General features: G+C 39.5%; 3 protein-coding genes and 1 long non-coding RNA gene across 4 annotated transcripts; 1 reads left to right on the top strand and 3 right to left on the bottom strand.

Annotated features, from left to right (window-relative positions):
• Nucleotides 1-2,949: 2,949 nt before the first annotated feature.
• apom (apolipoprotein M) lies at nt 2,950-7,666 on the bottom strand. The gene is made up of 6 exons (XM_044359780.1): nt 7,241-7,666; nt 6,700-6,839; nt 5,992-6,062; nt 4,913-5,047; nt 3,171-3,269; nt 2,950-3,035 (listed from the first exon to the last, which is right to left on the bottom strand). Exons 1-6 carry the CDS (start codon nt 7,349-7,351, stop codon nt 3,004-3,006), a joined length of 588 nt encoding a protein of 195 aa, XP_044215715.1. The 5' UTR covers nt 7,352-7,666; the 3' UTR covers nt 2,950-3,003.
• Nucleotides 7,667-9,357: 1,691 nt separating this feature from the next.
• glrx3 (glutaredoxin 3) lies at nt 9,358-10,554 on the bottom strand. The gene has a single exon (XM_044358414.1). The coding sequence runs from the start codon at nt 10,548-10,550 to the stop codon at nt 9,408-9,410; it is 1,143 nt and encodes a 380-aa protein (XP_044214349.1). The 5' UTR covers nt 10,551-10,554; the 3' UTR covers nt 9,358-9,407.
• On the top strand, nt 10,443-24,599 carry LOC122986907 (large proline-rich protein BAG6-like). Its single transcript, XM_044358413.1, has 25 exons — nt 10,443-10,555; nt 11,800-11,887; nt 11,988-12,105; nt 12,362-12,576; nt 12,804-12,875; nt 12,959-13,081; nt 13,181-13,377; nt 13,493-13,625; nt 14,923-15,123; nt 15,220-15,442; nt 15,888-15,938; nt 16,168-16,520; nt 16,610-16,682; nt 16,808-17,148; nt 17,715-17,976; nt 18,130-18,299; nt 18,575-18,628; nt 19,243-19,351; nt 19,661-19,785; nt 20,584-20,718; nt 21,134-21,190; nt 21,303-21,527; nt 21,799-21,906; nt 21,999-22,145; nt 23,530-24,599. The coding sequence occupies exons 2-25, from the start codon at nt 11,807-11,809 to the stop codon at nt 23,623-23,625; spliced, it is 3,669 nt and encodes a 1,222-aa protein (XP_044214348.1). The 5' UTR covers nt 10,443-10,555; nt 11,800-11,806; the 3' UTR covers nt 23,626-24,599.
• On the bottom strand, nt 21,439-26,453 carry LOC122986909. The gene is made up of 4 exons (XR_006404411.1): nt 26,376-26,453; nt 24,973-25,045; nt 21,967-22,106; nt 21,439-21,525 (listed from the first exon to the last, which is right to left on the bottom strand). It is a non-coding gene; the product is annotated as an uncharacterized LOC122986909 (long non-coding RNA).
• Nucleotides 26,454-27,921: the final 1,468 nt, after the last annotated feature.

Below are 27,921 nucleotides of genomic sequence, written 5' to 3' on the forward strand. Positions count from 1 at the left end.
GGTTTTGTTTTGGTTTATTTGGCGATTTAGTTTGTTCAAATTCCCAGTGCTTATTCCGTTTGCTAAAAACCATCCATTAGGTACTTCAATCTGTGTGAGGCACATATCAAGACAAGATAAAGTAACATTTTGTAAATGACCTTATTCTACTAATGTTTATCGGGATGACAGTGGTTAATGGCACATATTTTATAGTTAACTGTAAGAAAAGTCCTTATTTTTGGGGTTTAGATGAGAACTACATTGCCTGTAGTGTCAGTAATTGTTCAGGTTGGCAGACTTACAACTGCAAAGTGATGTTTTACATTTCTGGCCAGCGTTCAGTTGTCCAACTTTTGTGGCAGTCATTGAAGTGGACCAAGTTGCACCGTGGAAGCTGTTCCATTCGCCCATATCCTGAAAGTAGCTGTAACACACTAAAGTAGTTAACAGTTAAGAGTAGCCAACATTACAACAAGATAAGATAACATATTTATTCTCCTGTGGCTCAATAAATGTGCTTATATGCTGTTTTGACCGAAGTGTGAAATGATTTAATAGTAAGACGAACAGAATTACAGTATTTCAAGATGTAGCCATGAGGATGAGAATTCATGTTATAAAAAACAGCAGTGAAAGCTGCAGTTTGGTTTTGGAGAATGAGCCAGAGAGAGTGATAGGGTCAATTTCCATTTCACTTCACTGTTTTTGGTTTCATGTTCCATGGGACGTCCCCAACCAACTAGTATGTTTTCCTGGACTATGTAAATGTAACCAACTTTCTCCTCCCTTATCTCTGTTAATCATACGCAAACACACAAACAAACACATATACACACCCACACGTGTAACATGAAAGATAGGTAGGTTGGACGTGGGCTGCTGGGTGCTGTCCCCACTCAAAACAACAGGGAACAAATTGTTGTTTCCTGTGCATCTTACCTGTCATAGTAACATGTTCAATGAAAACACGGGTATGAGATCATCTTATCAAATGTCTCCACATAATCCTCTACTATGATAGGTAAGTGAATATAAATGTCAAACCGAGCTCTGATTGTGTGAAGATTACACATACTGTAGCACAAAATAAAAACATAAGGTCAATGTCATCAGCAGACTCAGCCAGGAAAACCAAGTTGTTCTTTAGTTTTAGGTCAGTGGTTATCATGTAAAGTTCAAAATCTGCCCACTGAGAACATTATACCACTTTATTTAAATCAGAACTCACAGTTCTGTCACATAATACCAAGAAGTACAGTAAAAAACAAAAGCAAAACTAAGTATGTACCACATGTATACATACATGTATACATACATATATCATCATCTTATCATACATATTTATAATGTAATGTATGTAGTATAAAATTATATCACGAAGATAAGCGTAGATTAAAACAGTTAAAAAATTGTGTTAACTCTTGTTTTTGCAATGCTGACTTGTAGTTCACCAAAACTGAAATTACTGAGAAATTTTGCCGCAACACCTTTGCTGCAGACTCCACGCCCACACATGTTTTATGGTTGTGACATACATTGGCATTAACATACTTCTTGTACAAACAATGCCTCAATGTATAGAGGCACAGAAACAGAACTGAACTGTGAGCCCTTATGTGAAGATAGTGACATGATATTCTCGGCAAACAGATTTGAACTTTGACATGATAACCATGAAAATCATGATGATATACAACATATACATATGCATTAAGACAGAACTAAATTTGACTCTTAATGAGATACACTGTGAACAAATTGGCAAGAAATCTTGTTTTTGTCTTCTTTGAATCAAATTTATATCCACATAGCTATGCGAGGCAAATGAGTATCATTAATTATTTGCACTGACGATCATTTTACTCATGTTGCTACTAACTGACAGAGCAGGCACTGAACAAAGAGTTCTGCAACAGATTCATGTTTTCATGACTTTGGACAGACAGTGGATTTTTGTCTCACGTTATACCCACTACATATTCTGTGAAGTTACATGATAATAAAATATTATGTAATTTGAAACTAGATAATCATGGATTTGTATTAGTGGGCACATTTCAGTGGCACAGCAACTCAAAAACAAGGAGTCATACATAAGGATCACTTGGTACACTGGAACCTATTAACGAAGCAGAAACCAGCCTGAGAGAGTCAAAGAGGGGAATTCAACTTCTGGTTTCTGTATTTTTGGGTTGTTCTGGTTTCATGCGTGTTAACATTTGTAATACTTCCTCACTGTTTGTTTTCATCTCCCTTAGTATTTCTACTACCACGGTGAATCTTACGAATTAGTTACTAAGTGACCATGCTTTGTTAACTAAACACAAATTTGAAGAAATTCTTACACCCACAGCTGGAATTGTCACTGTTACTGTATCATATGGATTTCATAATCATTCTCATGCTATGTTTTGTTTTGTCAGGGGCAAGAGTGAGTCACAAAGAGGGGGAAAGTGACTTTGGCATTTAAAAAAATGGTTGCTGTAATAACAACAAGAGCAAGAGACAGGGTCTTCATAACAAAACTTTCATAAACTGCATATGAATAAAATCTGTATTGTATAAAATAACAACATAGAACAGCAAAAAATACAATTATTGATATGAAACTGATCCTGAACATCACTTTAAAAGAGTTGCTGATCCAATATTGTTCTTGGCAGAACACTTGCCCCACCACTGTAGGTTTTCTTTGAGGATTTGTGATTTAAATCCAACAAACTGAATAAATCCGAGTGTGTAATCAATGTCAAGCCAGTACAGAGTCGTTCTGCCTTCATTCAAGTTATGTGAACAGGTGTATTCATCCAGTAGCAACATGGGAATTCCCTGTGTTTGTGCTTGGTGGATGTGCTTCTCATTGGAGTATAATAGTTGTGACACCACTAAACACCACTAAAAATGCTGAGAGTCATTATCAGTCTCTTGTCAGAAATGAGCAAAATAACTAGGAGAGGAATGCGTGTAATTTCGCTTGATTTATTTCACCATGATACAAGAAAACATGAAATAAACTTGTTATCATCCAAGGTGTCCATGGCAACGGCAACATCCTGAAAGAAATTGTGGGAAAACCAAGGCTGCGCTGTAATTTCGGTTAGCATGGACACAAGTGAAGTGTTGAAATATTAAAACGAAAATAGAGTGAGATGTATAAGCATCATCAAAAACTTATCCACAAGACAAACCTTTCTCTTGAGGTAGTTTGACACTCGCCGACATGTTATGACAGGCTAAGTTTTTCAGAAATGCTGTCACCATCTCGGAGTCCACGTCACTCTGCCGAGCTAGAATATAGAGCAGTTGAAAATAAGCTATTGTATTTTGATTTCTTTGTTGTGACTGACTTTTTTAAAATTTCTTTTTCCCATTGAGTTTGGAAAGAATACATCAAAAATGCAGAAAAGATGTATCAACATCGCTGTCCTGGGTTTTTACAGTATCGATATAAAAAACAAAAAAGGCCTGTATGCTATACCCCTTGGCTACAGAAAAGAAAACACATTTTAAAAAGCTGTTGTAGACTGCTGTTTTGTGACAAAATGAAGCCAAACTTCCTGTTTTTACCTTGTTATCTGCTGGATTTTGCTAAACTGACATATTGGAGGAAAAGGGGTAAAAGCATTGGACTTTGGGATCCACAGTTCAATAACATCAGTACAAAACTCAATTATGCAACTCAAGCAGATTGCACAACCCCACTGACCCTGAGTCATTACAAAGTCATGCTCATCAAGCAGTTGCTATCAACAGCAGTGAGCCCCTTCGCCTACCCAGGAAATATAAGAGAGCAGGTAAGCAGTTCCAACCACAATCAAAAAGGTTCAGGTTCAAAAAGGCCTACGTCATTACAGCAGGTGTCAGCAGTTAGGTTCAATTATGAGACAGTTTTTTCAGTTTTTCAGTTTCTGTTTCATTGGGGGGCTGTTAACTGGTGCAGTGGAAACCCAGGCCTTTATGCTTTTGTTTATTTCTTTTAATTCATTTAAGAATTAAATTGATTTATAACACTGTTTAGGACTTTATCTCGGGGCTAACAGAGTTGCAGCTTATTTTTGTTGCACTTTGAGACTAGAGATGTACTCTGTTGGTTATCTACAAAATGGTTTGCTTCATTTTAAGGTTGATTGAAAGTACTGTTGTTGTTGCTGGAGAAAAAGAAATTGCTTTACCACACCGTTTCCGTTCTACTGCCACCCACAGTAGGATGGAATTCACACATTAAAAGTTCATTTGCGGTAGGTTTATTAGACTTAATTCCAGCACTATGCACTATTCAAATAGCACAGTGCAACAACGGATTTACATTTGGCATTTACATTTTGTCATTTGAAAGGTGCCTTTATCTGAAGTGATTTACAAGCGAGACAAGACAAACAAGTATTCATGCCTTGCTTTGTGTGTGGGCAGTATTAGAAGAAACAAGGTCATTACAGATTCCAAACTTCAGCGTTCATCAGAGGGACAAATATTTTTGCAGCAGGGCCAGATCATCACTGATAATGTGTCCAAGTACACTCAGAACCACTGTAGCTATATAAAAATAAAAACTTTATGTTAAAATCTAGTAGAAATCTCAAAATTTCCAAAAATATGAAATATGTTAGATAAAAAATTATGCACAAAACATCTAGAATATTTCGATTTGAGAACATGGTACTGCCATATAAAACATGCACTCTCTGGTTTGAGTGTTTCACTCAGTGAAAACATCTTATTGTTTCAATAAAGAGCTGAAACAGGCTGACAATAAACATATATATATATATATATAATATTACTGTCAGACAGTGTGGAATAATGTGTGGAATGCATTTTCCAAGCTACTGCCACAGAAATGAGGAAAACAGGATGTTAAAGAGTAATAGGTAATAGTACATAGTGACTGTACTTTCTTTTTTGGGTGAACTATTCCTTCAAGATGGCTTACCATACAGCATGTGTCTGTTGAGGGAGTCCTCCGTGCCTGTACTGTCTACAGGGGGCTCCACTTCCTGGACAATGATGCAGTCGCTGCAGTTGACCCACTTGCCGCTCCAGAGCAGGGTCCTCCGCTGTGGCCTCCCTAGATCAAAACCACAAGACACCAGCAAAGCAGCAGCACTGATCAGTGAGTGGCACAGTACAAAGTGAACATACTGTGGTTTATTATGCAGAAGTGTGTTTGATCTAAGGCTGCTTTCTCTTTGTTGGTTATGGTCTTGTTCAACTAAAAATGTTCTGTGGTGTCACAATAACTATAAATAATCCCTATCAATGAGGTGAGGTAGAAACATTTCGGAAAAACAAGAATAAAATTTTTTACTCAAATAAAGAAACTCTTTAGTAGAGGACTGTCCTACACTATTTGACATAAGATTCATTATGGGAAAGGTTTGGAATTTTTTGAGGTATATTCCTATTATTGTGTCCTAATGTTTAACTGCTGAACAGGTACTTTCTCTATCTGCACAGTTGGTATGCACCTGTTTCCTACGGCATGCTCTAATGTACTTCACCATAGCAATAAAAAGCGGATGTAAATTTTGGAAATAATCCCTGGCAAGCTGTAGCTGTGTCCAGTCGGTGTGAAGAAAAGGATTTAGCATTTTGTAAAGAGAACTACTCTATTCCTACAAAATAGAACATGAAGTTTCCATGTTATTCAAAGGTCTAACATGAGTTTTTACAGCTGTGATCCCCGCAAAATTATTTCAGTATTGGGGTTTTCAATGGTGAGCGTCAGTGTTAGTGATTGTCTAAAAAAAGAAAACACTGTCTAAATAAATAGGTGGGAACTCTAAGGGGCATTTCCACCCTGCTAAGAATACAATTCTGGAAAAATATTAAAACCTTGTGATGTTTTTGCATGATTTTTTTTGTATTAAACACAAAATTCCCATATCCAACATCCTTCAAAAAATAAAACTAGCTTCAGACTTTGGAAAAAAAAACAAACATATCTGTTGATGCCTTGTGTGTGCATGTGTGTGTTTGGAGCATATGTGAATACACACGTTAGTTAGTTACCTTCCACTTCTAAATCATCTCTCTCAGGGCGTATATGATAGATCCAGGTCTGATTTATGCAGTTTTCCCCTCTAAAAATATTTTGAAAACAAATACACAAATTCAGCATGACCTATAGTAAAATATCACAGAGACTTTCATTTTTGAAACGTACATTTATAGCTTTTCCATTTTCTAAACATCACTTCCCTTATTCTGGGGCCTATTTACGATCTTGAGTTGTGTTGTTTCTGTTCTCCCTCGTGGCCCTGCCTTGTTGTAACCATGCTATAAACCATTTTATTTTCATTAAAACTGAATTGGTTTGGACATAGCTAATATTGTCTTTGATGTTGTAAATGAGATGTTGTAAACTATAATCCAGGCTTAAACATGTGTGAGTTCAAATTGTTACATAAAATGTACATTGTAAATATTAAGCAAACTACCTGTAAAAAAGGGCAAGAAGAGTGATAAAAACAATTCAGGTCTTTCTTGCATTTTATTAAGTTGACTTATTACATTTTTTCTACATCACATATTAGTTTGTCAGGAGTTTGGTCCTTTGACCTCATCATCACCCGCATTGTAAACCATACAGAGATGATGTGTGTAAAGAAACATTTTTTACTTCCTTTTACTTTCATTTCTTCTTATTTGGCCTCTCATATGTTTGGGTTCACTCCCTGTAAGGTAATGTGTGTGCGTGTATTTGCTTTGCTGCCTCACATGCGGACATGTCCGGTCATCAGCAGAGTGTTTTTGGCCGTCTCCTCCACGGTGAACAAAACGTTGTCCATTGCTCTATACTCCCGGATGTCAGCCTCTCTGTGACTGACTGCTGCTATAAAGTACCATTCCCCCAGATACTAAGACAGAGACACAAACAGGTGGAATAACAGTGTGGGGTGATGGCAATAGCAGAGGAACAGAAACTATATTAAGCCCACAACTTGCGGCAGAGACCACTTAATGGAAAGAGCAGAGGGAGGGGAAAGTGTGTCTGTGTGGTAATGGCTAATATTTATCTCTGTAAATCTTTCTTATCTGCAGTAACTGTGAAATGCAAATACACTACATATTCATAACACACTCTTTACCAGGGTTAACGAAACAAACAAAACAACAAAATTGCACATCTAAAACTAAGCGCCAGCGATAGACAGACACACAAAGCTCTGAGATATTTTCGCTGTCAGTTGTGACGTGAATGCCTTTTGCGTTTTCATAATACAGAGAATCTAAATGCTTCAATAGTTTTGTTTCTCACCTGCTGACTGTCGACAGTGTTGGCAGGTAACTGCTCAGGAACTGAACAAGGAACGATCGACTGATACAAACTAAATAAATGGAGAAGATATGGCAACGTTGCATTCAACATAACTGCCGCCTAAGAGCCAATACTTAGAAATGAACCTCAGGAAGCTCTCTGAATGTGTGTGATGTTCCAACGTGTCACTTTAAAAGAGTGTCGGGTAAATTATTAACCTGTGCGGCTGCAATACCCCTGTCGCATATAAGGGGTGCATAAAAGCTTGAATATGGGCTGCTTCTGCCTTGAATGTAAAGAAACAGCTTTAGGATAAGCACATTTATAGTAAAATTAGTCATTCTTTCACATAGCAAGATTTTCTCATGCTCCAAAATCTGATTGACGGAGAAACTGCCTCAACAACACTCTCACTAAGGCCAAATGAGTCATCACCGTCTTCAGAAAGTGGTGGTTTCTTTTAAATCACTATAACAAAGCTACAGTCAATTACAGAAAATTTCGAACAACTGTCGAAGAGAAGTAAACCTACATGCTACAGTTTCATGTCTGAAAGTGAAAAAAACCCTTTTAGAAATGCTTCAAAAAAAAAAAAAAAAAACAGAGAATTGATAATTTGTCTGAGTTGAGTCTGACCACTTCCCCATTCTGGGAAAGTGGTTTCAGATATTTGATCCTTCTGTACATCTGTTATGAGTCATACACGTTTGAAGTTAACGGTAGGCTGCGACGTTTTCATCATCCTACACTAGTGTTTCTGATTTTCTCACGTTAATAGAATTACGACAGCAACGACACACACAGAATAATAATAATAATTATTTGACTGATATTTGTGTTACATCCTATGTGTTATCCTGAGGTTATCTTATAGACTTCAGAGATCAGGTTATACAAGTGTTTTACATGTACATCCACAAGGTGGTGTCAAACAACAAGCTTGTCTGCACACATTTTAGCTGTATAAACCCACTGTTGTGTTTCAACTCCACTTACATGTTTGAGGCCATAGTTTCCATTGCTCTTCACAGCTGCGATTACTCCATTAATTGATTGACATAAAATAAATTGTCAACTATTTTATCTTTTTTTTTTTTTCCCCTAGCAAAAACACCAAAAATTCTCTAGTTCCAGCTTCTTAAATGTGAAAATTTGCTGTTTTCCTTCAACATATAGAACAGTCAATTAAATATCTTCAGATTTTGGACTGTTGGTTGGACAAAATAAGCTAATTGAAGGCATCACAGTAGGCTCTAAGAAATGGTAAATGGAATTTTGTCACTTTTTAACATTTCACAGACTAAAACGATTATGATAATGACAATAATCGTTAGTTGCTGATGTATTAGAAAGAATTTTACTGTAAAGTGTACTCCCTGTTAATTACCAACTTGCAAACATTGATTTTCACAGCAACTGAACTACAACCAGTAATTGTGGATGTATTTATGGTTCCAAACACAGCTGATCTTTTGTTATTCATACATCTTAGGGTAAAGGTAGTATTTATATTTTGGAAGTAATGTTTGTTTCCTTGTGCATTCTAAAGTGACATTTCGTACAAGCAAGTTTCATTCAAGTAAGCAGCACCAAAAACAACACCAAAGCAAGTTGGGTTTTTTTCCATCATTTAATCATAATGTTATTGACGAACATTGTACCAATAAGTGCCTTATAGAGTTAGTTCTAAGCATTGAAGCCAGTTTTTCTATCTTTAAAGGTGAAGAAGGTGTTGAGAGGAGCTGGACAGGACGGCATGAAGAGTCAGCAGCTGGGTCAGTTGGTATATAATGAGTTACTAGATATTAACTCGTTCTCTGGTGTGAGGCTTTGAATACTGAAAGGGCAGATGTAACCCAAAAATGTTGAATGAAATCAGATTATATGAACTTAAGTTGAGCAGGAGGTGTTTTAACCAGTCACTGTTTAGTCACACTTGAAACACTGCAAAAATCATTTTCCTTAACTTAAATTGAAAGTTAATCTATCCAGATCCTACAACGGGTTTATTATAGGTGAGAAAAAAAATATATGATGATGTTAATTTCTTTTCATAAACTCTATCTTTCACTTCCTGACCCCAGTGTTACATCAGCCACAGGGGACTGATCTGGGCATTATGCGGGAAGCTTTTTGCTCTCCATCTTTGTTGGCGTAAAAAATCCACCTACGACTCCCCCTTCAGCACTGACACCAGGTCTCCACTTTCCTTCAGCTCCTGGACTATGTCCAAACCTCCGATCATCTCTCCTTTCACGTATAGCTGGGGGTAGGTTGGCCAGGTAGAATAGACCTTGAGACCCTGACGCACCTCTTCATCCTGAAGAATATCAAATGTGTCATAATCCACCCCGCTGTTGTTCAAAATCTCAACTATCTGCCTGCTAAAGCCGCATTTTGCAGCCTCTTTGTTGCCCTTCATGAACAGCATGACCGGGCTCTGGTTGACGAGGGTCTTCAAGCGGTGCTCTAGGGTGACAGCCTTCGGGCAGGTGTTCTCCAGCTCTCCAGACTCAGCCAGCTCCTTCACAATGTCCAGTCCTCCCACCAGCTCTCCGTTCGCGTATAGCTGAGGGTAGGTGGGCCAGTTGGAGTAGGCCTTCAGCCCCTGTCGGACATCCTCGTCGGACAGGATGTCAAAACTGCTGAACTGGATGCTGTGCTCCTTCAGCAGGGCCACTATCTGCCTGCTGAAGCCGCAGCGGGGCTCCTGCGGGGACCCCTTCATGAAGAGCATGCAGGGCGCCGCGTTTATTAGCTTCTTCAGCCGCTGGTTCAGCTCTGCGGTCTTACTTTCTGCTGCTTCACCGGGACTCCCGGTCACCGCCAGGCGCTGCACCTTCTTGGTCAGCTCCGGAGCATGGGCCCCGTCCAGGCGGTCCACATTTTCCCCTCCTTTAAAGAAAATGAAAGTGGGTACAGAAGCAACTTCATACTTCTCCGACACCTCCGGCACCGCTTCCGCCTCGAGCTTCACAAACGTCGTGTGCGCGTGTTCCTTCGCCAGCTCGGCCATCACTTCGTTCATTTGGCCGCACTGAGGAGCCCAAGCCGCCTGGAAATGCACCACGGTCAGGCATTTTCCAGCTTTGGCTAAGAAAGCTTCAAACTGTTGTTGGGTTGTCGCCTCAACGAGATTCGCCATGTTGTTCTTCTGATGTAATTTGCGGCAGACTTGGTCGCAACACACCGTGTCGTCACATCCGGGGAACCTGGTAGCTTCTGGCAAGAATAAGGAAGTCATTTGCATGTTATTTAAAGATAAGAAACAGCTGCATAAACTGGATAAGCTGAAAGGATAGTGTGACATCCAAGGTAAGCGTTAAACAACACATTACGGTCTTTATGAAAACGAAAAGCCTTATTGTCACTGAAATGATTAGTTTACTGTAACGTCGGGTTATTTAGCATTAGCTTAGCCATCTTAGTAGGCTAGTTAGCTGGTCAAAGTTAGCTTCGTTGCAAACGTCTGCTTGGCGTTAAATTCTGCTATAAGCCGATGGTGACGAACTACAGTAGGCTAATGCTGTCTGTAATTAATGTCGGCGTTACATGCCACTGTTCAAAGTGTTGAAATAATGTTGAAATGTAAAATATCCGTCTGGCCCAGCAGCACACAGCTCCGCTAACCTAACTTGGCTAACGCAAAGCCTCTAAGTTAATTAACAATATGGTCACTTAGCAAACCGAACTTAATTGTTTAACTATAACAGCTATAACTTTTACAGTCTCCCCTATTTTACATCTGCGATTTGCATTAACAAACGGCTATTTGCTTGATCTCCCAGCAGCTGTTATACTGTGTTATTAGTGTCAATGTTATGGAAGGAATTCGCTAAAGCTACAACGATTAACGTTAGTCGATTAAGCGATTAGTTGATTGTAATTGTTTTGATAATCAATTCATTGTTATTGAGCCATTTTTTAGAGAAAAAAATGCCTTAATATTCAGGTTTCAGCTTCTTAAATGTGAGTATTTTCTGGTTTCTTATATGATAGAATATATTTGGGTTATGGTGCTGGTTGGAACAAAACAAGAAGAGGTGCAAAAGTTATTTGTTTAATCGATTAGTTGTCAACTATTAAATTAATTTGCCAACTATTTTGATCATTGATTAATCGCTTGGGGAAATTTTTTTAAGTAACAGATGTCCAACAATGAAAATGATCATTAGTTGCAGCCCTAGAAGAAACTGTTAAGCAGTTTTGTACAGGTTGAGGTATTTATTTGTAGTTTGTTGTGTATTTTATATTTACTTCAATGTGTATGCTATTTGTGATACTGACTATTTTTGAAGGTGTAACATAATCTATGGATAAATGTAGCCTAAGTTGTGTCTCAGGGGTGCTTATTTTATGCCTGCAATTACAGCTATTTTAATTATCTGCTGAAAACTTTTCCGGTTAATCAAGTAGTTGTTTAGGCTGTCAAGTGTCAGAAAGTAGTGAAAAAGGATGTTGGCCGAGATGTCGTTATCAGGTTGCTACAACAAATGACAATATTGGTATCGGCTGTATTGCTTAGTCTATAATTAATGTAATGCTTTTTTATGATACAGGAACACCATGGAGGAACAAACTGCAGACATAGAGGTGACTGTGAAAACATTGGACTCACAGAGCAGAACCTACACTGTCGGTGCTCAGGTAAATAAAATCAATTCCTACTGCACACTCGGGCCTGAAGTCTCGTTTCCAGTCAGCCTTTGTGGAAGTCTGACTTGTGTCTGTTCCATCTTTTCTGTAGTTGACAGTGAAAGAGTTCAAGGAGCACATTGCCCCTTCAGTGGGTATCCCTGTGGACAAACAGAGACTGATCTACCAGGGCAGGGTCTTACAGGATGAAAGGACTCTGGCAGACTACAGTAAGCAAACAAAGACTTAATTAAAGCAAAGTAGAACTAGATTTTATTTTGTTTCAAGGGCAATTTTAGATTTGTTTTTACACTCTCCTCTGTTTTTTTTATTTTATTGTTTTTTTTAGGTAAGTGCAGGTTTCTAAACAATGTTTTTGTATTTATTTATTATTATTAATATCTCTTGAGTCTCTAACAAAAGTGTAAAGTCAGTACATTATGATACTTGTACAGATGTAACCATCATTCTTTATTGTTGTCCCAGATGTTGGTGGCAAGGTGATCCACCTTGTGGAGCGGGCGCCACCTCCACCCTCCCAGCCTGGCTCAGGGTCAGGAGGCACTTCAGCTGACAGTGGGGCCTCCTCATCCTCCCAGGGAACATCACAAGTGCCTGCACATGATCGCAACGCTAACAGCTACGTTATGCTCGGCACCTTTAACCTCCCTGTCAACATCATGGACCCCCAGCAAATACAGGTTGGTCAGCTTTGTGACTTGTTTAGGGCTCTTCAGTGTATTAACATGTATCCTAATCATAATGGTGTATGTTTCATTGTTTACTGTACAATTACTAAGTTTATGTAGTGGGAGAATGCCTATTGGTTAGTTTTAATATTTTATTTTCTTGTTGATCAGTCCTTTCATGGCTGTCAGAAGATCTATCTTGTATTAACTGATGCTTTATTTTTGTGCTGTCTTCTCAGATGTCAGTTCAGCAGATGGTGTCTGGCATGGGAGAGAATGCCAGGAATGCCAGAGTCACAACCAGCACTGGGGTAAATTGCTATGCTTGCTGATTGCATATAATCCCACATAACATCACCCTGCAGCTTGTTAAATGTCACCTTTTCTGTTTCAGAGCAATGGGTCCGTGAATGTACACATTGATATGGACCAACCAGTGCAGAGTGAGCCAAGGCTGAGGCTGGTGCTAGCCGAGAACCTGCTGAGGGACATCAATGAGGTCATCCAAAGAATGGAGGTAAGAGTTCAACCTCCCTGTTACCCCAGTAGCAAAGCTCCAGAGAAATTGCTGTATAATCAGTTACAAATACGACTACTATCTTGTGTCTGTTTTCAGGGTCGGCCGGGCGACTCATCCTCCCAAACAGAGACAACCTCTGCCGCTGCTCCCCCTCCTCCCTCGTCTTCGTCTACCACCTCCACCCCCTCTCCCTCTGCTCAGCCCATGGACACCTCCCCACCTCCAACAACTCCCCCGCCTCCACCCACCTCTTCAGCACCATCTGAGGGACCAACGCCCCAACCTGGACCCAAGTGAGACATCTCTATCAGTGACTCATGTTATCGGTTACACTTTCCAGAACATACTTGATGATTCACACAAGCAATTCAGGGTTTTTGTGACCTTTGACCTCCTTTCCTCCTCTAGTCATCCCAGCCCAGCTGAGCTGGCAGAGATGTTGTCTGAGCTACGGAGGGTGGAGGAGAGACTGCAGCCCTTCATCCAGAGAGCTCACACCATCCTGGAGACGGCCACCACCGCAGAATACAACAATAATACAGTAGGATTTAAACTGCCAAATAATAATAATTAATTGGTGATTTTTTTTTTTGTTTGTTTGCTGTTAAAAACTTGTTGGGCGCAGTGGCAGCAAGAACTTGAATGTCTGGTAGAGTTTCATTATCAGTAGTGCTTTTCCATGAGCTTTTTCAAATAATGTTAATATCTCTACATTTCTGTTTGTGTCAATCAATCAACCTTGTACCTGAAGAAAGATGTTGTTAATGAGTGTGGGAGTCATGGATGATAATAGAAAAAATGATACTCTCCAAATAATGCATTCTTTTGTTCATACTCAGTTTCTATTATCTTTGTATGGACAAAATGCCTTGGGTGTTAAACATGGATTATATGGTTATTATTCAAGTTGCCCAAGCTGGTTTGGTTGCCCTCAGGGTTCTTATCCTGGCCCAATCCTGTTTTCACTCTACTTGCAGGGTCCATTTTCAGAAAATACGGCATCTCATTCCACTGCTATGCCGATGACACGCAAATTTATTTTTCTCTGAAACTGAAAGACAAAAACTGTTTAGAACCGCTGTTGGACTGTCTCAAAGACATCAAAGATTGGATGGCCTTAATTTTTTTTAAGTTTTAACCAGAACAAAACAGATGTCCTGATTTTTGGACCCAGTGGTGCCTGTGATGCCCCTCATATGAACTTGTGCTCCCTGGAACCATATGTGAAACCCACTGATAATGGACAGTGAATTTAAGTTAGACAAACAGATAAACTCAGTGGTCAAATCGAGCTGCAGCTCGTCTTTTAACAGGAACACGTAAGCAAGAGCACATTTCCCCTGTACTGGCTTTCCTCCACTGGCTTCGAGTACATTTTAGGATTGATTTAAATATTTTATTGTTTGCCTATAAATCATTGAATTGACTGGCGCCAACCTACCTGTCTGACCTCTTACAACCACACATCCCATCAAAGTCATTCAGGTCTGCTGATCACTCGCTTTTTGTTGTGCCACGATCAAGGTTGAAGCACAGGGGTGATCGAGCATTTGCTGTTATAGCCCCCAAAGTCTGGAACGAGTTGCCTCAGCATATTAGACTGGCTCCCACACTGCCTGTTTTTAAATCCCGTCTTAAAACTAATTTTTATTCCTTGGCTTGTAACTCAGTGTGTTAAAACCAAGAAATGTCTCTTTGTCTGTTGAACCAGTCTTTGCGTCTTTACTGTGTTGTTCATGGCATTTGTTATCATGATTGTACAGCACTTTGGTCAACTGTTGTTGTTTTTAAATGTGCTAGAATAAATTTGATTTGATTTGGTTTCTTTTCTGCCGTAGGAGAGAGAGGAGGACCAGCGCACTCTCATCCTTACATGGGAGTGTCTCCGTCTCCTTGGTAACGCCCTTGTGGCCCTCAGTGACCTGCGATTGAACCTCATGAGCCCTGTGCCCCGCCACCTACATGTGGTCCGGCCGTTTTCCCATTATGCCACCCCAGTCACTCTGCCTGGAGCCATGCACCACCACATCCCAGCACAAGTAAGAGAATACATTAGAAGCATATTTTAGTCAAAAGTTATTCAAACCTTTAAATTTGATCAGGCTGACTGTGTTTGCATCTGTCTTCACCGACAGATGAACCTGGGTGCCACAGTGACTGTTGCGGCTAATGGCACTGAGGGACAAGCCCCACCCAGCCAGCCAGCTAGCCAGTCGGAGCAGGCAGGTCAGGGACAGACCTCCCCCTCACAGACTTCCCCGTCCAATCAGCAGGCTGGACAGGGACAGGCTGGCCCCCGGGTCATCAGGATCAGCCACCAGGCAGTCCCGGTGGTCATGATGCAGATGAACACGGACGGTGTGTTGTCCCCTACCCGCCACTGATTGAATGCTCCGTTACATCAAAGCTGTTTGTGTGTTAATTGCTGGGTGGCAGTGCATTGGAGTCAAGTGAGCACACATACCACACTACTTCATCCTCCATGCACTGCTGCCACAAGCAATTGCTGAGTGTCTGATTTACCGTCTCAAATGACAGATTTTTTTCTGTTTGTTGAATGATTGGTTGCAACAATTAGAAGAATCTGAGAATTTTGATTTTTTTGAATGTTTTTTAATGATTATTTGATTATAAAAATGGGTGTAGATTGATTTTCTGTTGAATTTTGATAGATTAATCAACTTATCATTGCAGCTCTAGTGGAGAGTAATTACTAATTAATAGTAATTTACTCGCTTTAGGTACTTTCAGCCTGTACAAGGGAGTTCAAACTATTTGTGTTATGATGTTTTTGTGTGTGCAGGCCCAGGTGCAAACCCTGCAGCAGCTGGTCAGCAAATGCCTGGACAACCAGGTAAAGACCAGTTGAGAATATATTTGGTATATTACATTTTCCATAACACAGCCCTGTCATTTAAAACCCCTGAGTCCAGTTTTACTGTTTTTACAATTTGTATTTCCAACAGTTAAGTTCAATAAAGCATTCATTTCCTGACTCTTGAAAATCATTTACATTTTCTGCTGATAACCAAATCATGTCTCTAAATCATGTTGTCCTTATTTATTGGTCTCTGTCCCTGTAGGTGCCCTCCCCCCTGACTTTATGCGGAATCTCATGCAACAGATCAGTCAATATGCCGCTGCTGTAGCTACTAGCGCTGCCACCGCCGCTGCCACTGGCCAACCTGTCCCACCTCAGCCCACCCCTCCTGGCTACAGCTCCACAGCCAACTCATCAACTACTACCACAGGTCCTAACACACCAACCACAACTCCTACTGCTCCCCCACCACCACCCCATGCTGGCCCCCAGCCCCAGGCAAGGGTCGTGTTCACCCGACCCCCCTTTGCACCCAACATGCCCCCTCCAGCCTTTGGCACCCGGGGAACTACCATCAATGTGAGGGCTGCCATGCCAGGCCAGCAGCCAGGACAGGTGGGAATTTTCTGATTTGGTTTTTCAAGGTTGATTGTCAACATGGTCAACCTTTTAAGCTAATGTTTTAAATTAATCTTACCCCACAGGCCTTCAACCCTGCTGCTCTCAACCAGATGATTAGCGGACTGGTTGGACAGCTTCTGCTGCCAGGACAAATGGGTACGTCTTTTTAATTGATGCATTTAGATATTGGCTCTAGCAGCAGCATTTTTCTGTAATTGTATTAACTTAGAGTGGAGTCAAGGATTGCTGCCAATCAGATATTTCATCTGTTTTTTTCACAGCTGGTCAAACAGTCACATCCTCTTCAACCACATCCACATCCACGTCCACGTCCTCCTCATCCTCCTCTCACACTTCTTCATCCTCCACCTCCTTTTCTTTCTCCACCTCCGGTCCAACACCTCCACCTGCCGCAAATACTGCTAGTCCACCAAGCCACCCTGAAACCAACACCAGTGAGCCCCAGTCCCAAGAGATACCCCCAGACCTCAGCCAGCTCCTTGGTTCTCTCCTGGGGGTAGCTGGTGGGGCCGGTGCAGGTTCTGTTGGGGCCCCTTCAATCACTGTCACCACATCTGGTGTCCCAGCCTTCATCCAGGGAGTGAGTGACTTCATGCAGCAGGTTAGTGTTTTAATGTTCAACTTGAGTGCAGTTTCAGTACATTGCATATGCTTTTGGATATGACTTGCACATTAATTGATGTGTAATTTCTGTAATCCGGCATAAACTGCACACAGATCATGTGTAAGGACTGTATTAGTAAATGTATCTGTTGCACCAAGTAAAGGAAATTGTCAAGTGCTACAAGTTTTTAACTGCATGTGTTTTTTCACTCTTCTTTACTTATTCTGCTCACAATTTATACTTTTTGGTTCTCATGAGACTGCTTTTGTTTGGACAACTTTTAATATTTGGGAAATTTGGGATTTTTGTTGATCTTTAAAAAAATATTTGGTAGAAAAACATGTTTATAGTCTTCAAAGTAAGGTACTGAAAATAGCATTTGATATATTTTCTTGTTATATCTAACCCTAGTCATTGTGATGTCCCCTAATTGTCCACTAGAGGGCAGATATGATGAGACATTCCTCTATGTAGTGCTTTCCATTTTAAGAATCACTTGCAATTCAAGTAAAGCAAATATAATGATAACAAATGCTCACTCCTCACATCCATTTAATTTCTAGGCCTCCCAGCCTGTCTTCTCTCCACCGCCTCCTCCCTCTGGTACCACTCCAGCTCCTGGCGCAGGACCCAACGCGACGCCTAACCCCCCCGGAGCAGCCGAAGCCCTCAACCCGGAGCTGTTCACAGGCATCGTCCGTGGCGTCCTGAGCACCATGATGGGCTCTCTGGGCCAGGCCCAGAATGATACAGAGAGCATTGCCCAGTTCATGCAGAGACTGTCCCAGGCTACCAACCTATTCATCAGTCCTGAGGATCCTACTGGTAAATTACAAACATGAATGTACGATATGTTGTCACACAGCAGCTGAGGATGACAGATTTTGATGTCAGTCAGTCAAAAAAATGGTTGGCGTAAATTTAACCCCTTTTGATCACCTAATTTCCTCTATCTTCTTTTTTTATTGTGGTTCCCAGGGTTCTTTGGAGAGCTGCTGATGCTGGTGTGCCAGACGTTCACCATGTCAGACCTGGTGATGCTGCTTCATGGCCAGCACCAGCCTTTGGGCCGCATCCAGCCTCAACTGTCCCAGTTCTTCACCCAGAACTACCTCAACGGCAGAGAGCCCACTGATGAAAACATTGCTGTCAGTACCAATCATCAGCTGATAAGTTGGTTTTTTTTTTTCCCTTTTTAATATGTTGTTTACTTCAGTGTTAATACTCATACTTAAATATTCATGCATAGTTAAAAGTAGATAGTGCTAATGTACCTTTCATCATTGCTCCCATGTATGCTGGTTTATTTTTTCTTATTCCTGTGCATAAATGACTCATAGCTGTCCAACAGTTGGATTTTCTTCTTCTCACAAAACTTATCACTTTCTTTTTTTTCCCCATGTCCTCTCGTTTCCGTCCCCAGGCTGCTGCTGATAGTCTTGTCAATGAACTGGAGGAGTACATCACTGAGAGCTTTGTAAGTCCTTGATACTCACTCCTCCTCCATTGCCATTTAAACACAAAGTAGAAATTATAAAATGTTACCACAGCATGTTTATTACAAATTATTTACACTGTAATATATTAACTTGAAAAAGCAAAACCCATAACATCCATCAGAGCTGAGGCTGTGTCTGATATTGGTCATTCACTTTGTGAGATAGTTTGTGTGTTGGAATATATTGTATGTCCATTGAGAAAAATAAGCAATATTTGGTATCTGGATGTACTTAACTATATAACTATGATTTATTCATCCTTTTTGGATTATGGTTAGTTTGAGTCCAGTGTATCAGGTAAATTCAGGTAAATTCTCACTGGGCCATCAGATGACACTACAAACCAGCAGACACACTAAATACTGTAAAGTACAGGTGAACTGAATGATTTCAGATATGCACTCAAACACAAGAAAATGCACAATACACACAGCAAATTCAGATATAGTCCAATAATTCGTCTATGAGACATTGTATTTCAGCTATACCTGTTAATTTTAAAGCCACTTTATCTATCAAATGTTGAAGTGCTGTGCCATCTTTGAAGTTTTTAAATGTATTGTAACGGCATCTTCTCTTTCAACTCCCACAGAGAGAATCTTCAGTCACACTGTTGGAGGGCGTTGACGCCACTCAGACCAACATGTCCTTCTTCAGGCAGCAGCTGACACACATCGCCACACACATTCTGCGTTGCACTGGTAAATTTTAAAAAAAGGAACAGTTTAAATCAGTTGGCCTTGGTGACTGAGTTTATGTGTGATTGTTTTGGTTGCAGTTTAGCATCCGTTTATGTTTAGGTTGCAGCACCAGAGGTGATAATATTCTGATTATTACCTTATTATTATTATTATTATTATTATCAAGAATACTGCTGTGATCATGATGGTCATGAAGCAAAATCAAAAAGCTTAAATTTCAGTCTCTGTGGCAAATGAGGTACTTGGTTATAAAGGATTTTGTCAGGAATATTTTGCTGATTATTTAAGATAAATGTTTTTCTCATCCAGATGAATCATTTGGGCCGCGGTTGCTACAGATGTGTAACCAGGCGCTGTTCGAGTGTCTTGCCCTCAACCTGCACTGTCTGAGAGGAGACCAGAGAGCTCTAACTGCAGTCATCAACCACCGGATAGTCAGTACACAGTCTCTCACTAATACACTGTTTGCTTTTGCTTGGATTCAGCAGGCAGTAGACTGCACATGAGACACAGTTTGGCATATTAGGCAAAATATAGCAAATGAAAGTATACTCATGTTTTCTTGATGTAGGTTTGTGTAGAAACTTGTGAGTTCTTGCAGAAAAAAGGAACACATGGCTGAAAATCCACATTTAAATTTCAACCAGTCACATGACTTTCTTGGGCTTAGGGGACAGGGTAAATATGTGTTAGGGTATTTTTGTAATATGCAGAATTAGACCATATATTTTTAAGGCTTTAAGGGATTTTCTTTCCACAGCTAGCCATAGTTTTGAAGGCATATTCTTTCTGAATAAAGTCACATGACATCATTGACAAGTTTCAGTCCACAGTTCATGGCGAAAGAGGCTGTGCAAAATTTTTTATTAGTTTGCCCGACCAGCTTGCCAATGTTGCTGCAAACAAAGCCTGTGACTTATTGTTTTGATCAAAAACCGTCCATTTTACCTTTTAGTGAGCACAGTAAATTTGACTCACTTTGGAGCACACAGCTTTACTCACGCTTTATATTTTGTTCTGTTATTTATTCTATCCTCCTTTTTAATTCAGCAATCTTTTCACACATTTCAAATACAGTTAGAATAACATGTTTATGCAGAAGTAAACCACCTGTAAGTTTAGAACCAGTGAGTTAGAATTAGTGATTTGGTAATTAAAACCTCACTCCAACATTTCACTTCAGAAATTGTAGACTTAAAAAGCCTAAGTTTAATTTTCTTATGTGGTTCCAGCGGAGGATGTCGAGTGACATCAGTCCCAGTCTGGTCAACTGGATGACCAGCATGATGACAATGAGGCTGCAGTTCATTCTGGAGCACATCCCCATCACACAGGAGCAGATCCAGAACTACATTGTTCACACACAGGTAACGGACCATACACAAACCTTTTTTTGTTTTTAACATTTACCCAGCACCTGAATTCTGTGTATGTGCGGCTCCTTCCAGAATAAGGATGGAAACACGCCGGCAATCGGAGAGAATGAAATCTGCAAGCCTCACTTGTAACATTTCTAACCACCAGGCCTTATTTATTCAGTTACACTCAGGGATTTAAAGTTTAATTTTCTCAAAATTTTGTTTCTGTAACTTTAGATTTCAGTTAGATTTTCTGAATTTCATAATTTGAAAATTGTATCAGTTTCCTGCCGAACAGAATGCATACGTAACATGTTACATGCAGAGAAAGCGGTCCCTGTTGTCTGATGGCGGTTACATATCCTGTTACTTTGGACAGCACGTCTGAAATAGCTAATAAATATTAGATGGCATTCTTTCACAGAGAGATCAGTCTTCTGCAACTGGCACACAAGAGCCTGAACGAGCACAAAGTTCAACGGTAAGCACGGTGTTTAATGTCTTTAATGTCCTTTTCCAATTAACTCAGTTTGACGTTTTAGGTACCGCTTTGCTCTTTAGTTCCCTCATTTTGCTGCTCCGCACTTCCATAGATCGGTGACAACCTCTCACCAGCCGCAGCCACTACAGCAGAGGAGGCCATGTCGGTGTCACACGACACGAGGGCGTCGTCACAGGAAACGAGGGTGTTGCCCGGGGACCTGGGAGCCTCAGGAGGAGCCGCACCATTAGGTGGCGACATGGCGGCAGCGGGAGCCGAGGGAGTGAGTGAGGAGTCTGCTGGAGAGTCAGAGACCTGGGCTGCTGCTGTTCCCCCTGTAAGAGCCCCCCACAGTTTGTTTATTTCATATTTTCATATAATTATTATATAAAATATTCTGTAGAAAGTAGCTCCAATTAAACTATTCATAGTGAGGTTTGTGGCTTATCCGGAGTAATGAGAATATTGTTTCTGGAAGGACGTGTTGCTTTATTTGTGTTTCTACAAATAAAATATTTATCAGCCTGATTATTATCTTCTCACTACTGTTTTCCCCCTGGTGACTCATAATTCTTATCCTTCCTATTTATCCATTGCATGTGTTGTAGGAATGGGTGCCTATCATCAGGTGTGATATGATGACCCAGAGGAAGATGAAGGCTCAGCCTCCGTTGTCTGACGCCTATTTGCATGGCATGCCGGCGAAACGCAGGAAGGTAATCAGATCGGTTGTAACTTCACTCATTACATGAACAGTAAGTGTAACCTGTCCTTACCTTCTTCAAGGTGTATGTGTGTGTGTTTTCAGACAGGACAGGGTGGTGGAAGCCTCCTCTCCCTCTCTGATGCAGTGAGTCAAGCAGCCAGGACAGCAGGAGTGAGGCCCATCACCTCTGCTGAGCGGTTGCAGGATGAGCTGGAGACACAGGAGCTGAAGGAAGCTTATGCAGAACAGGTAACTGAATGTTGCATCTACCTTTTCAGAACAAAGCAGGGACACACTACTCATAACTACTAATAACCATAGTTTGGTTCGATTGTTTTCATTGTTTTGCCTAGAATTTGTATTTGACACTTGGTTACACTGTCAGATAAAAGTGGTCAGACAGATTTAAATACATTGATAGATTTTGAAGATCTACATCCTGGGTCATCTTTGACTCGTCAAACTCAAAGGATAGGTTCACAATTTTCCAAGTCTGTCCTAAAACAATAGTCAGGTGCCCAAATGAACACTGACACATGTTTTTCTTGTGGTAATCAATCCTCCTGTTCATGCTGGTAATTAACAGATCCTTTCATAATGTAGTTTCATTGTACAGTACCAGTCAAAAGTTTAGACACACCTTCACATTCCCTTGAATGAGAAAGTGTGTCTAAACTTTTGACTTGTACTGGAAGTGTACAGTCCTCTTTCTGTGCAGAATTGTATTTAAAAGTGTATTTGAAGTTAATATGAGGCTTCAGCTGTCCAAATTAGTGAGATTATGTAAATATCTTTCGAAGTTACCGTCTTTTTAGTGCCAATTTCCCTCTTTTTTTTTGCAATCCTTTCACTGCCGTTAACCAGGAAAACACTGCTTGTCAAGACACAAATAGGGATTTTTTTTACTAAAGAGACTGTAACTGTGGAGGATATCCACTTTAATTGACTGACTCAGATGGCTGAATACTTTTAAATACATTTTTGCTCAAAATGAGGACTGTGGATTTTGTCCTTTGTAAGCACATTTGGAGGGGATCTTATAATGACCAGTATGAACAAGAGGAATGATTTAAAGCATGACACATGGGATATTATTGGTACTTGATTTTAGACACTAGAGTGGTTATGATGTTAAATTATTAAATTATATTTAGACTGTGTGGCTCAAATATTAGAGGCTCCTCTCAGTATAACAATTCAAATTAACATCCCCACAAATACAGACTCCACATGACATTACAGTTAAGTAAGCTATCATAAAGTGATTACATTTTCTTTTAAATTATTCATTTTGTAAATTTATAATATATATTGTCAATAACTTTTTCCTAATTGTCTGTTACTGGTGAGTCAATAATTGAATTTGTAAATGAATTAATGTGTGGGTTGGATCGATTTTTTCCTTTTTAAAAATAATTAATTTGTTATTAATTCATTATAAATAAGTATGTGTTTATTGTCTTACTGTTTCATTCTCTAGTTCCAGCTTTTCTCTGTTTTTATATCAGTATAAATGGAATATCTTTGGATGTTGGCCGTACAAAATCAGGAAAACAGATCTGACCGTTAAGTCTCCCTCTGGCTTAGCGCTTGTATGTTTCACCATAATGATTGAACCTTTTTCCTCTCTCAGGTTAAAGCAGACATCAAAAAACGAGTGAGGGACGACCCGGATTTCAACTCTCAGCAGTTCCCAAACGCACACAGAGCCTTCTCATCAGACTCATAATCAAGTCCACCTGATAACAAACCTGCAAGCACTCTAGCTGTTTCCATCATCATCTGTATTATTTTTCAGGTCTCCATCTGACTACCACTCAGTGCAGCTTCACCCCCAAAACTGTATACCTTTTGAGCAGTTAGCGCCTCTCTTGACTAATTGCCTAATGCTAATGTGACCACTTTTCCCAGTGCCTATTTATTGTGTTTATTTTGGTCCAACTTTTGCTAAGAGAATGTTCCTGATTAAAAGGTATTATGTTAGATTTAAGTTTGACTAAATCCGGTCACTTTACTTCAGTTTGTACGTCTGTTTTTCTTTTGCCTTCTTATCCTCGTGTTGCTTTGTTAATATGAGCGTGAATTCTCACTATTTAGACTTTTGCCTTCCTCTCAATACTCGAGTGCAAGAGTATACTTTCATGTGATGAACATGCTGTTTGGTACATGAATGTACAGTAAGCTTAATAAAAATCTTGATACAATACAAGAGAGTACTCGTGATGCAGTCTGGGTAATGTCAGCTTTGAGAAGGACTGAAGGCAGAAAGATATTGTCAGCCGATATTAGCTTATGACATATATGTCAGTATCGGTATATATGTGTCAGCCAATAAGTATCAAGACACTGCAGTACAGAAATGCCAAAGATACTGTATGTTTGTAGTCATTTAGAGACAGTGTTGTCATTACATAGTTTGTCCACCAGAGAGCACTGACAGTTACTTTTCAACTGAAATGTTCACCTCAGTACATAACTCACAAATTTTTATAACCAAATTTAAGGGATCTTTATCAAATCTTAACTCATGTATTGATGATAGAAGTTAATTCCAGCCAGTACATCTGTATCAGATTTCTAAAAAAACATACAATATCATTGGACTCGTAGTTGAAAGCACATGGAAAAGGAATGTTTCATTTTTTTATACAGTTTGGGAAATGTATGTGATGTCAGAAATATATTAAAAAAAACTGAATTATACCTTGAGGAATTCTGCAGCTTCTTACATTTCAAATATGTTTGCCGTGAAGAATCGTCTCCAGCTATTAAGTGATACAGTATATGATGTCATCCCATTGCCCTGCTGTTGGCAATAATCATTAAATAAACACAAATGTTACCACTTAACTCCTTCCATCTAAATTCTCTGTTCCTTTAGCCAAATAAAGCAGCACGATTTTAAAAGGGAAAGTTACTGCATGAACCCTTCAGGAATCATTCTATATTTTTAAAACCTTCATGATCTATGCTAATTTATTTCACTATAATTTTGCAAGAATGTCTGTTTTTTTTTTCTGCCATTTCACAATTCTCATGGTCATTGTTGAAGAGACTCTAGTTGATGATGACTCACCTCGATTGTCCTGCTTCCTTTGCTTCATCTGCTCAGCGGACTCAGTGCTAACAGTGAAAAATGGTCCAGTCCTCTGTATAAAAAAGGGAAATGACGGACAGACTGTGACCATATGATCCTGGAATACATTACATTTTCAAAAAAATAATGTTAAGATAAGATAAGATTGATCCCCGGGGGGAAATCCAGGTGCAGCAGAATCATATATATTCAGAATACTGAATATATCATCAGTAAAGTAAAGTCAGAATAGAAAATAGAACAGGGAAATGATTAAATAAATAATTAAATGCCATTATGGGTAAGTACATGACAAGCAGAGCAGTACTATACAACCTGAATTTCAGTGCAAGTGACATTGAAATGCAAAGGCAATTAACTAATGAACACCGTTGAACACCACTGAATGGAAAGGAAACTTTACAACCTTAATAAAAATGTGTGTGTGTGTGTGTGTGTGTGGAAAAACTGTACAACCTAAATCAATAACACTGCAAATGCAAAAGGCAGGGTGGTGCAGACAATTGGCGTTTGTCTTTGAGCTATGTCTACTTTGACCTCATAGTGTAATAAACCTCATAGCTGGTCTATCACACTGTGGAAACAGTCCAGAGTTGTGAGGTCAACTATGGATCTATGTGGAGGAGTGAAGATCTCTGGGAACACCAAACAACAATGCAAGCTCATACACCATTTTGCAGTCACACAGAAGAAATTGGTTAGTTAATGTTTTTTGCCCAAATGCTGAGAACAAGTGTGAACTTAAGGATTTTGTAGAAGTTTTCAGCCAATCTAATGTGTGGTAACATCTATTTAGATGAAAAATGCTTGACTTTCTTGACAAGCACATACAAGAAAATATATATGCCTCAGTGTCAGTAAAGATCCATGCAGACAATACCAGGTGGCAGTGTGATAAAAGCTCCACAGATAACAACCTCAGTGTGCTTAGTGTGTGACAGTATCCAAATCTTCTCAGAAAACAAAGCAGCCTCAAATGAAAAGCACATCTAGGGCTTCGCATACAGTAAGATTTAGCTTTGAAGATATCAGCTGACAAAAGACAGAAGAAGGGCACAAATTTGAAGTGTTCTGACAGGAGACTGCCTCCTCATCAAATACAGAGAAACACAAAGTAGTTTGATCATCATACAGAAGAAGGTGACAGAAGACATAGAGAACTAAAAGGACATTTCTTGAGATATAAGGCCCTTCAGTCCACTCTGAGAGAATTTCTAGTTGAGAGAGTCACAAATCTCAAATAAATATTAACTGCTGCAAGAGTCAGCGAGGGCAAAGTACAAAACCGCTTCATTTGTGTTAATCCATAAGATTTTGACCATGATTCTCTGTCATTCTTTTTATAATACACAAACAATTACATTCACGAACAACATATTCACCTGTGCTTCCTCTCTGCTTGTCCTCAAACGACCTTTGACCCTGGAAGTGCTTCCAAGCTTTTCCTGTTCAGAGCTGTGAGTTTTTGCATTAGGTAGTACATTATGCAGAGAGTTTATTTGAGCATCACCACACTGTATATGTCCATCACTGAATTTTAATCATTGTTGCATTTTAAAATAAAATGATCATTATCAAATAATGCTGTCAAACAGTAAGACATTTCTCATCAAAACAGAAACTGCAGTGCTTATTTTCCTAAAATGAGACAAATAGCAAAGAAATGTACAAACCTATGGAAAAATCAGTATATGAAATTATGTAAAGTGTGAAAAACTTTTAGAAACTTTCATTTTATTTATTGACTTAACTGACTTAACTGTACGAGTGTAAATATAGATGATGTAGTCGGGAGTCTGACTTTACATGAAAGTAAATCCTACATACAAAATGATTGTAAATGATTGTGACCATGAATCACTGCATCGGTTTACTGTTTCTGTTCTGTATTGACCACAAAGTTAGTTTTTCTTCAAAGATACCAAACCATAGACATTTTGATCACTTATACAGTAAGCTATGTAATCTCATATCGTTTAAACCACAATTAAATCCTACTTTACAGACACAATACATTACAAAAAATTGCATCTCTTTTTCCTTTTTTCTGCCTTAAATCTGAAACATATTGCAGTGCTGGTGAAGTAATTAATTATGTTGCAATGCTGCTCATTGAGCTAAAGTTGTTGAAATTGGGAGAAATGCTTGCAAACACGTGTTGCATTAATTCAATGATCTGCACATTTAATAATAAGCACAGAAACTTGTAGAATATGAGCTGTCTGTATTCTGGGTGGTCCGTGTGAGAGGACAGCATTTGGTGTTTAAAGAATTTAAGAATGTAGCATGGTAGTTTGGCTCTTGGAAATTTAGAGTTTTGCACACTGAAACTGTTGAGATTGAGAAAACAAGCAAAAGCATTTGTAAAACACTGTAACAGAGCAATGATGCATAAGAGCAACACTTTAGAAGTATGCATGTAAATACGCAGACTACTCCACCCCTACTCTATCCATACTCTGCAGGGTTCCAAAATTGAAATCACTGAATTATATTTATTGAGATATATATTTTGCATATATATGACACACTTTTAAGACACACGTGGAACACCTGATACCTCTCCTCTGCTAGTCAGACCACCATTGTACAATTATTTCTGCACTTGATTATAGTCATATTGCATACATGCATGTCTCTTGTTATGACCCCGAGGTCATATGAACACTTTCTATGTATTTGTGTATGTGCTTTAATCCCTTCTGTGCATGTGTTGTGGATCTGTCTCTCCTGCTGATTGTCTGATTGAATGGTTGTGATTGTGTGAGTGTGTTGGTTGTTCCACGGACTTGATTGGTTCCAGCCTCCAAGCTTGCAGTTTAAAGGCCGGTTTCCTCCAACCTCCTGCGGAGCCCTCCTCTCTCCACTTCCAACCAGCCTGTTTCTCTGTGAAATGTTGCATATAGATTTGTCTCTAGTGTCTTTTTG

Source organism: Thunnus albacares, chromosome 8 (genome assembly GCF_914725855.1).
Source record: "Thunnus albacares chromosome 8, fThuAlb1.1, whole genome shotgun sequence".
In the NCBI taxonomy this organism is placed as follows: domain Eukaryota; kingdom Metazoa; phylum Chordata; class Actinopteri; order Scombriformes; family Scombridae; genus Thunnus; species Thunnus albacares.

Coding starts and splice junctions, on each gene's coding strand:
- apom (XM_044359780.1), bottom strand. CDS start 7,351: ATGTTGAATGCAACGTTGCCATATCTTCTCCATTTATTTAGTTTGTAT. Junction 6,840..7,240: donor ACACTGTCGACAGTCAGCAG/GTGAGAAACAAA, acceptor TCTCTGTCTTAG/TATCTGGGGGAATGGTACTT. Junction 5,048..5,991: donor AGATGATTTAGAAGTGGAAG/GTAACTAACTAA, acceptor GTTTTGATCTAG/GGAGGCCACAGCGGAGGACC.
- glrx3 (XM_044358414.1), bottom strand. CDS start 10,550: ATGTCACACTATCCTTTCAGCTTATCCAGTTTATGCAGCTGTTTCTTA.
- LOC122986907 (XM_044358413.1), top strand. CDS start 11,807: ATGGAGGAACAAACTGCAGACATAGAGGTGACTGTGAAAACATTGGAC. Junction 12,577..12,803: donor TGGACCCCCAGCAAATACAG/GTTGGTCAGCTT, acceptor CTGTCTTCTCAG/ATGTCAGTTCAGCAGATGGT. Junction 19,352..19,660: donor ACACATTCTGCGTTGCACTG/GTAAATTTTAAA, acceptor TTTCTCATCCAG/ATGAATCATTTGGGCCGCGG.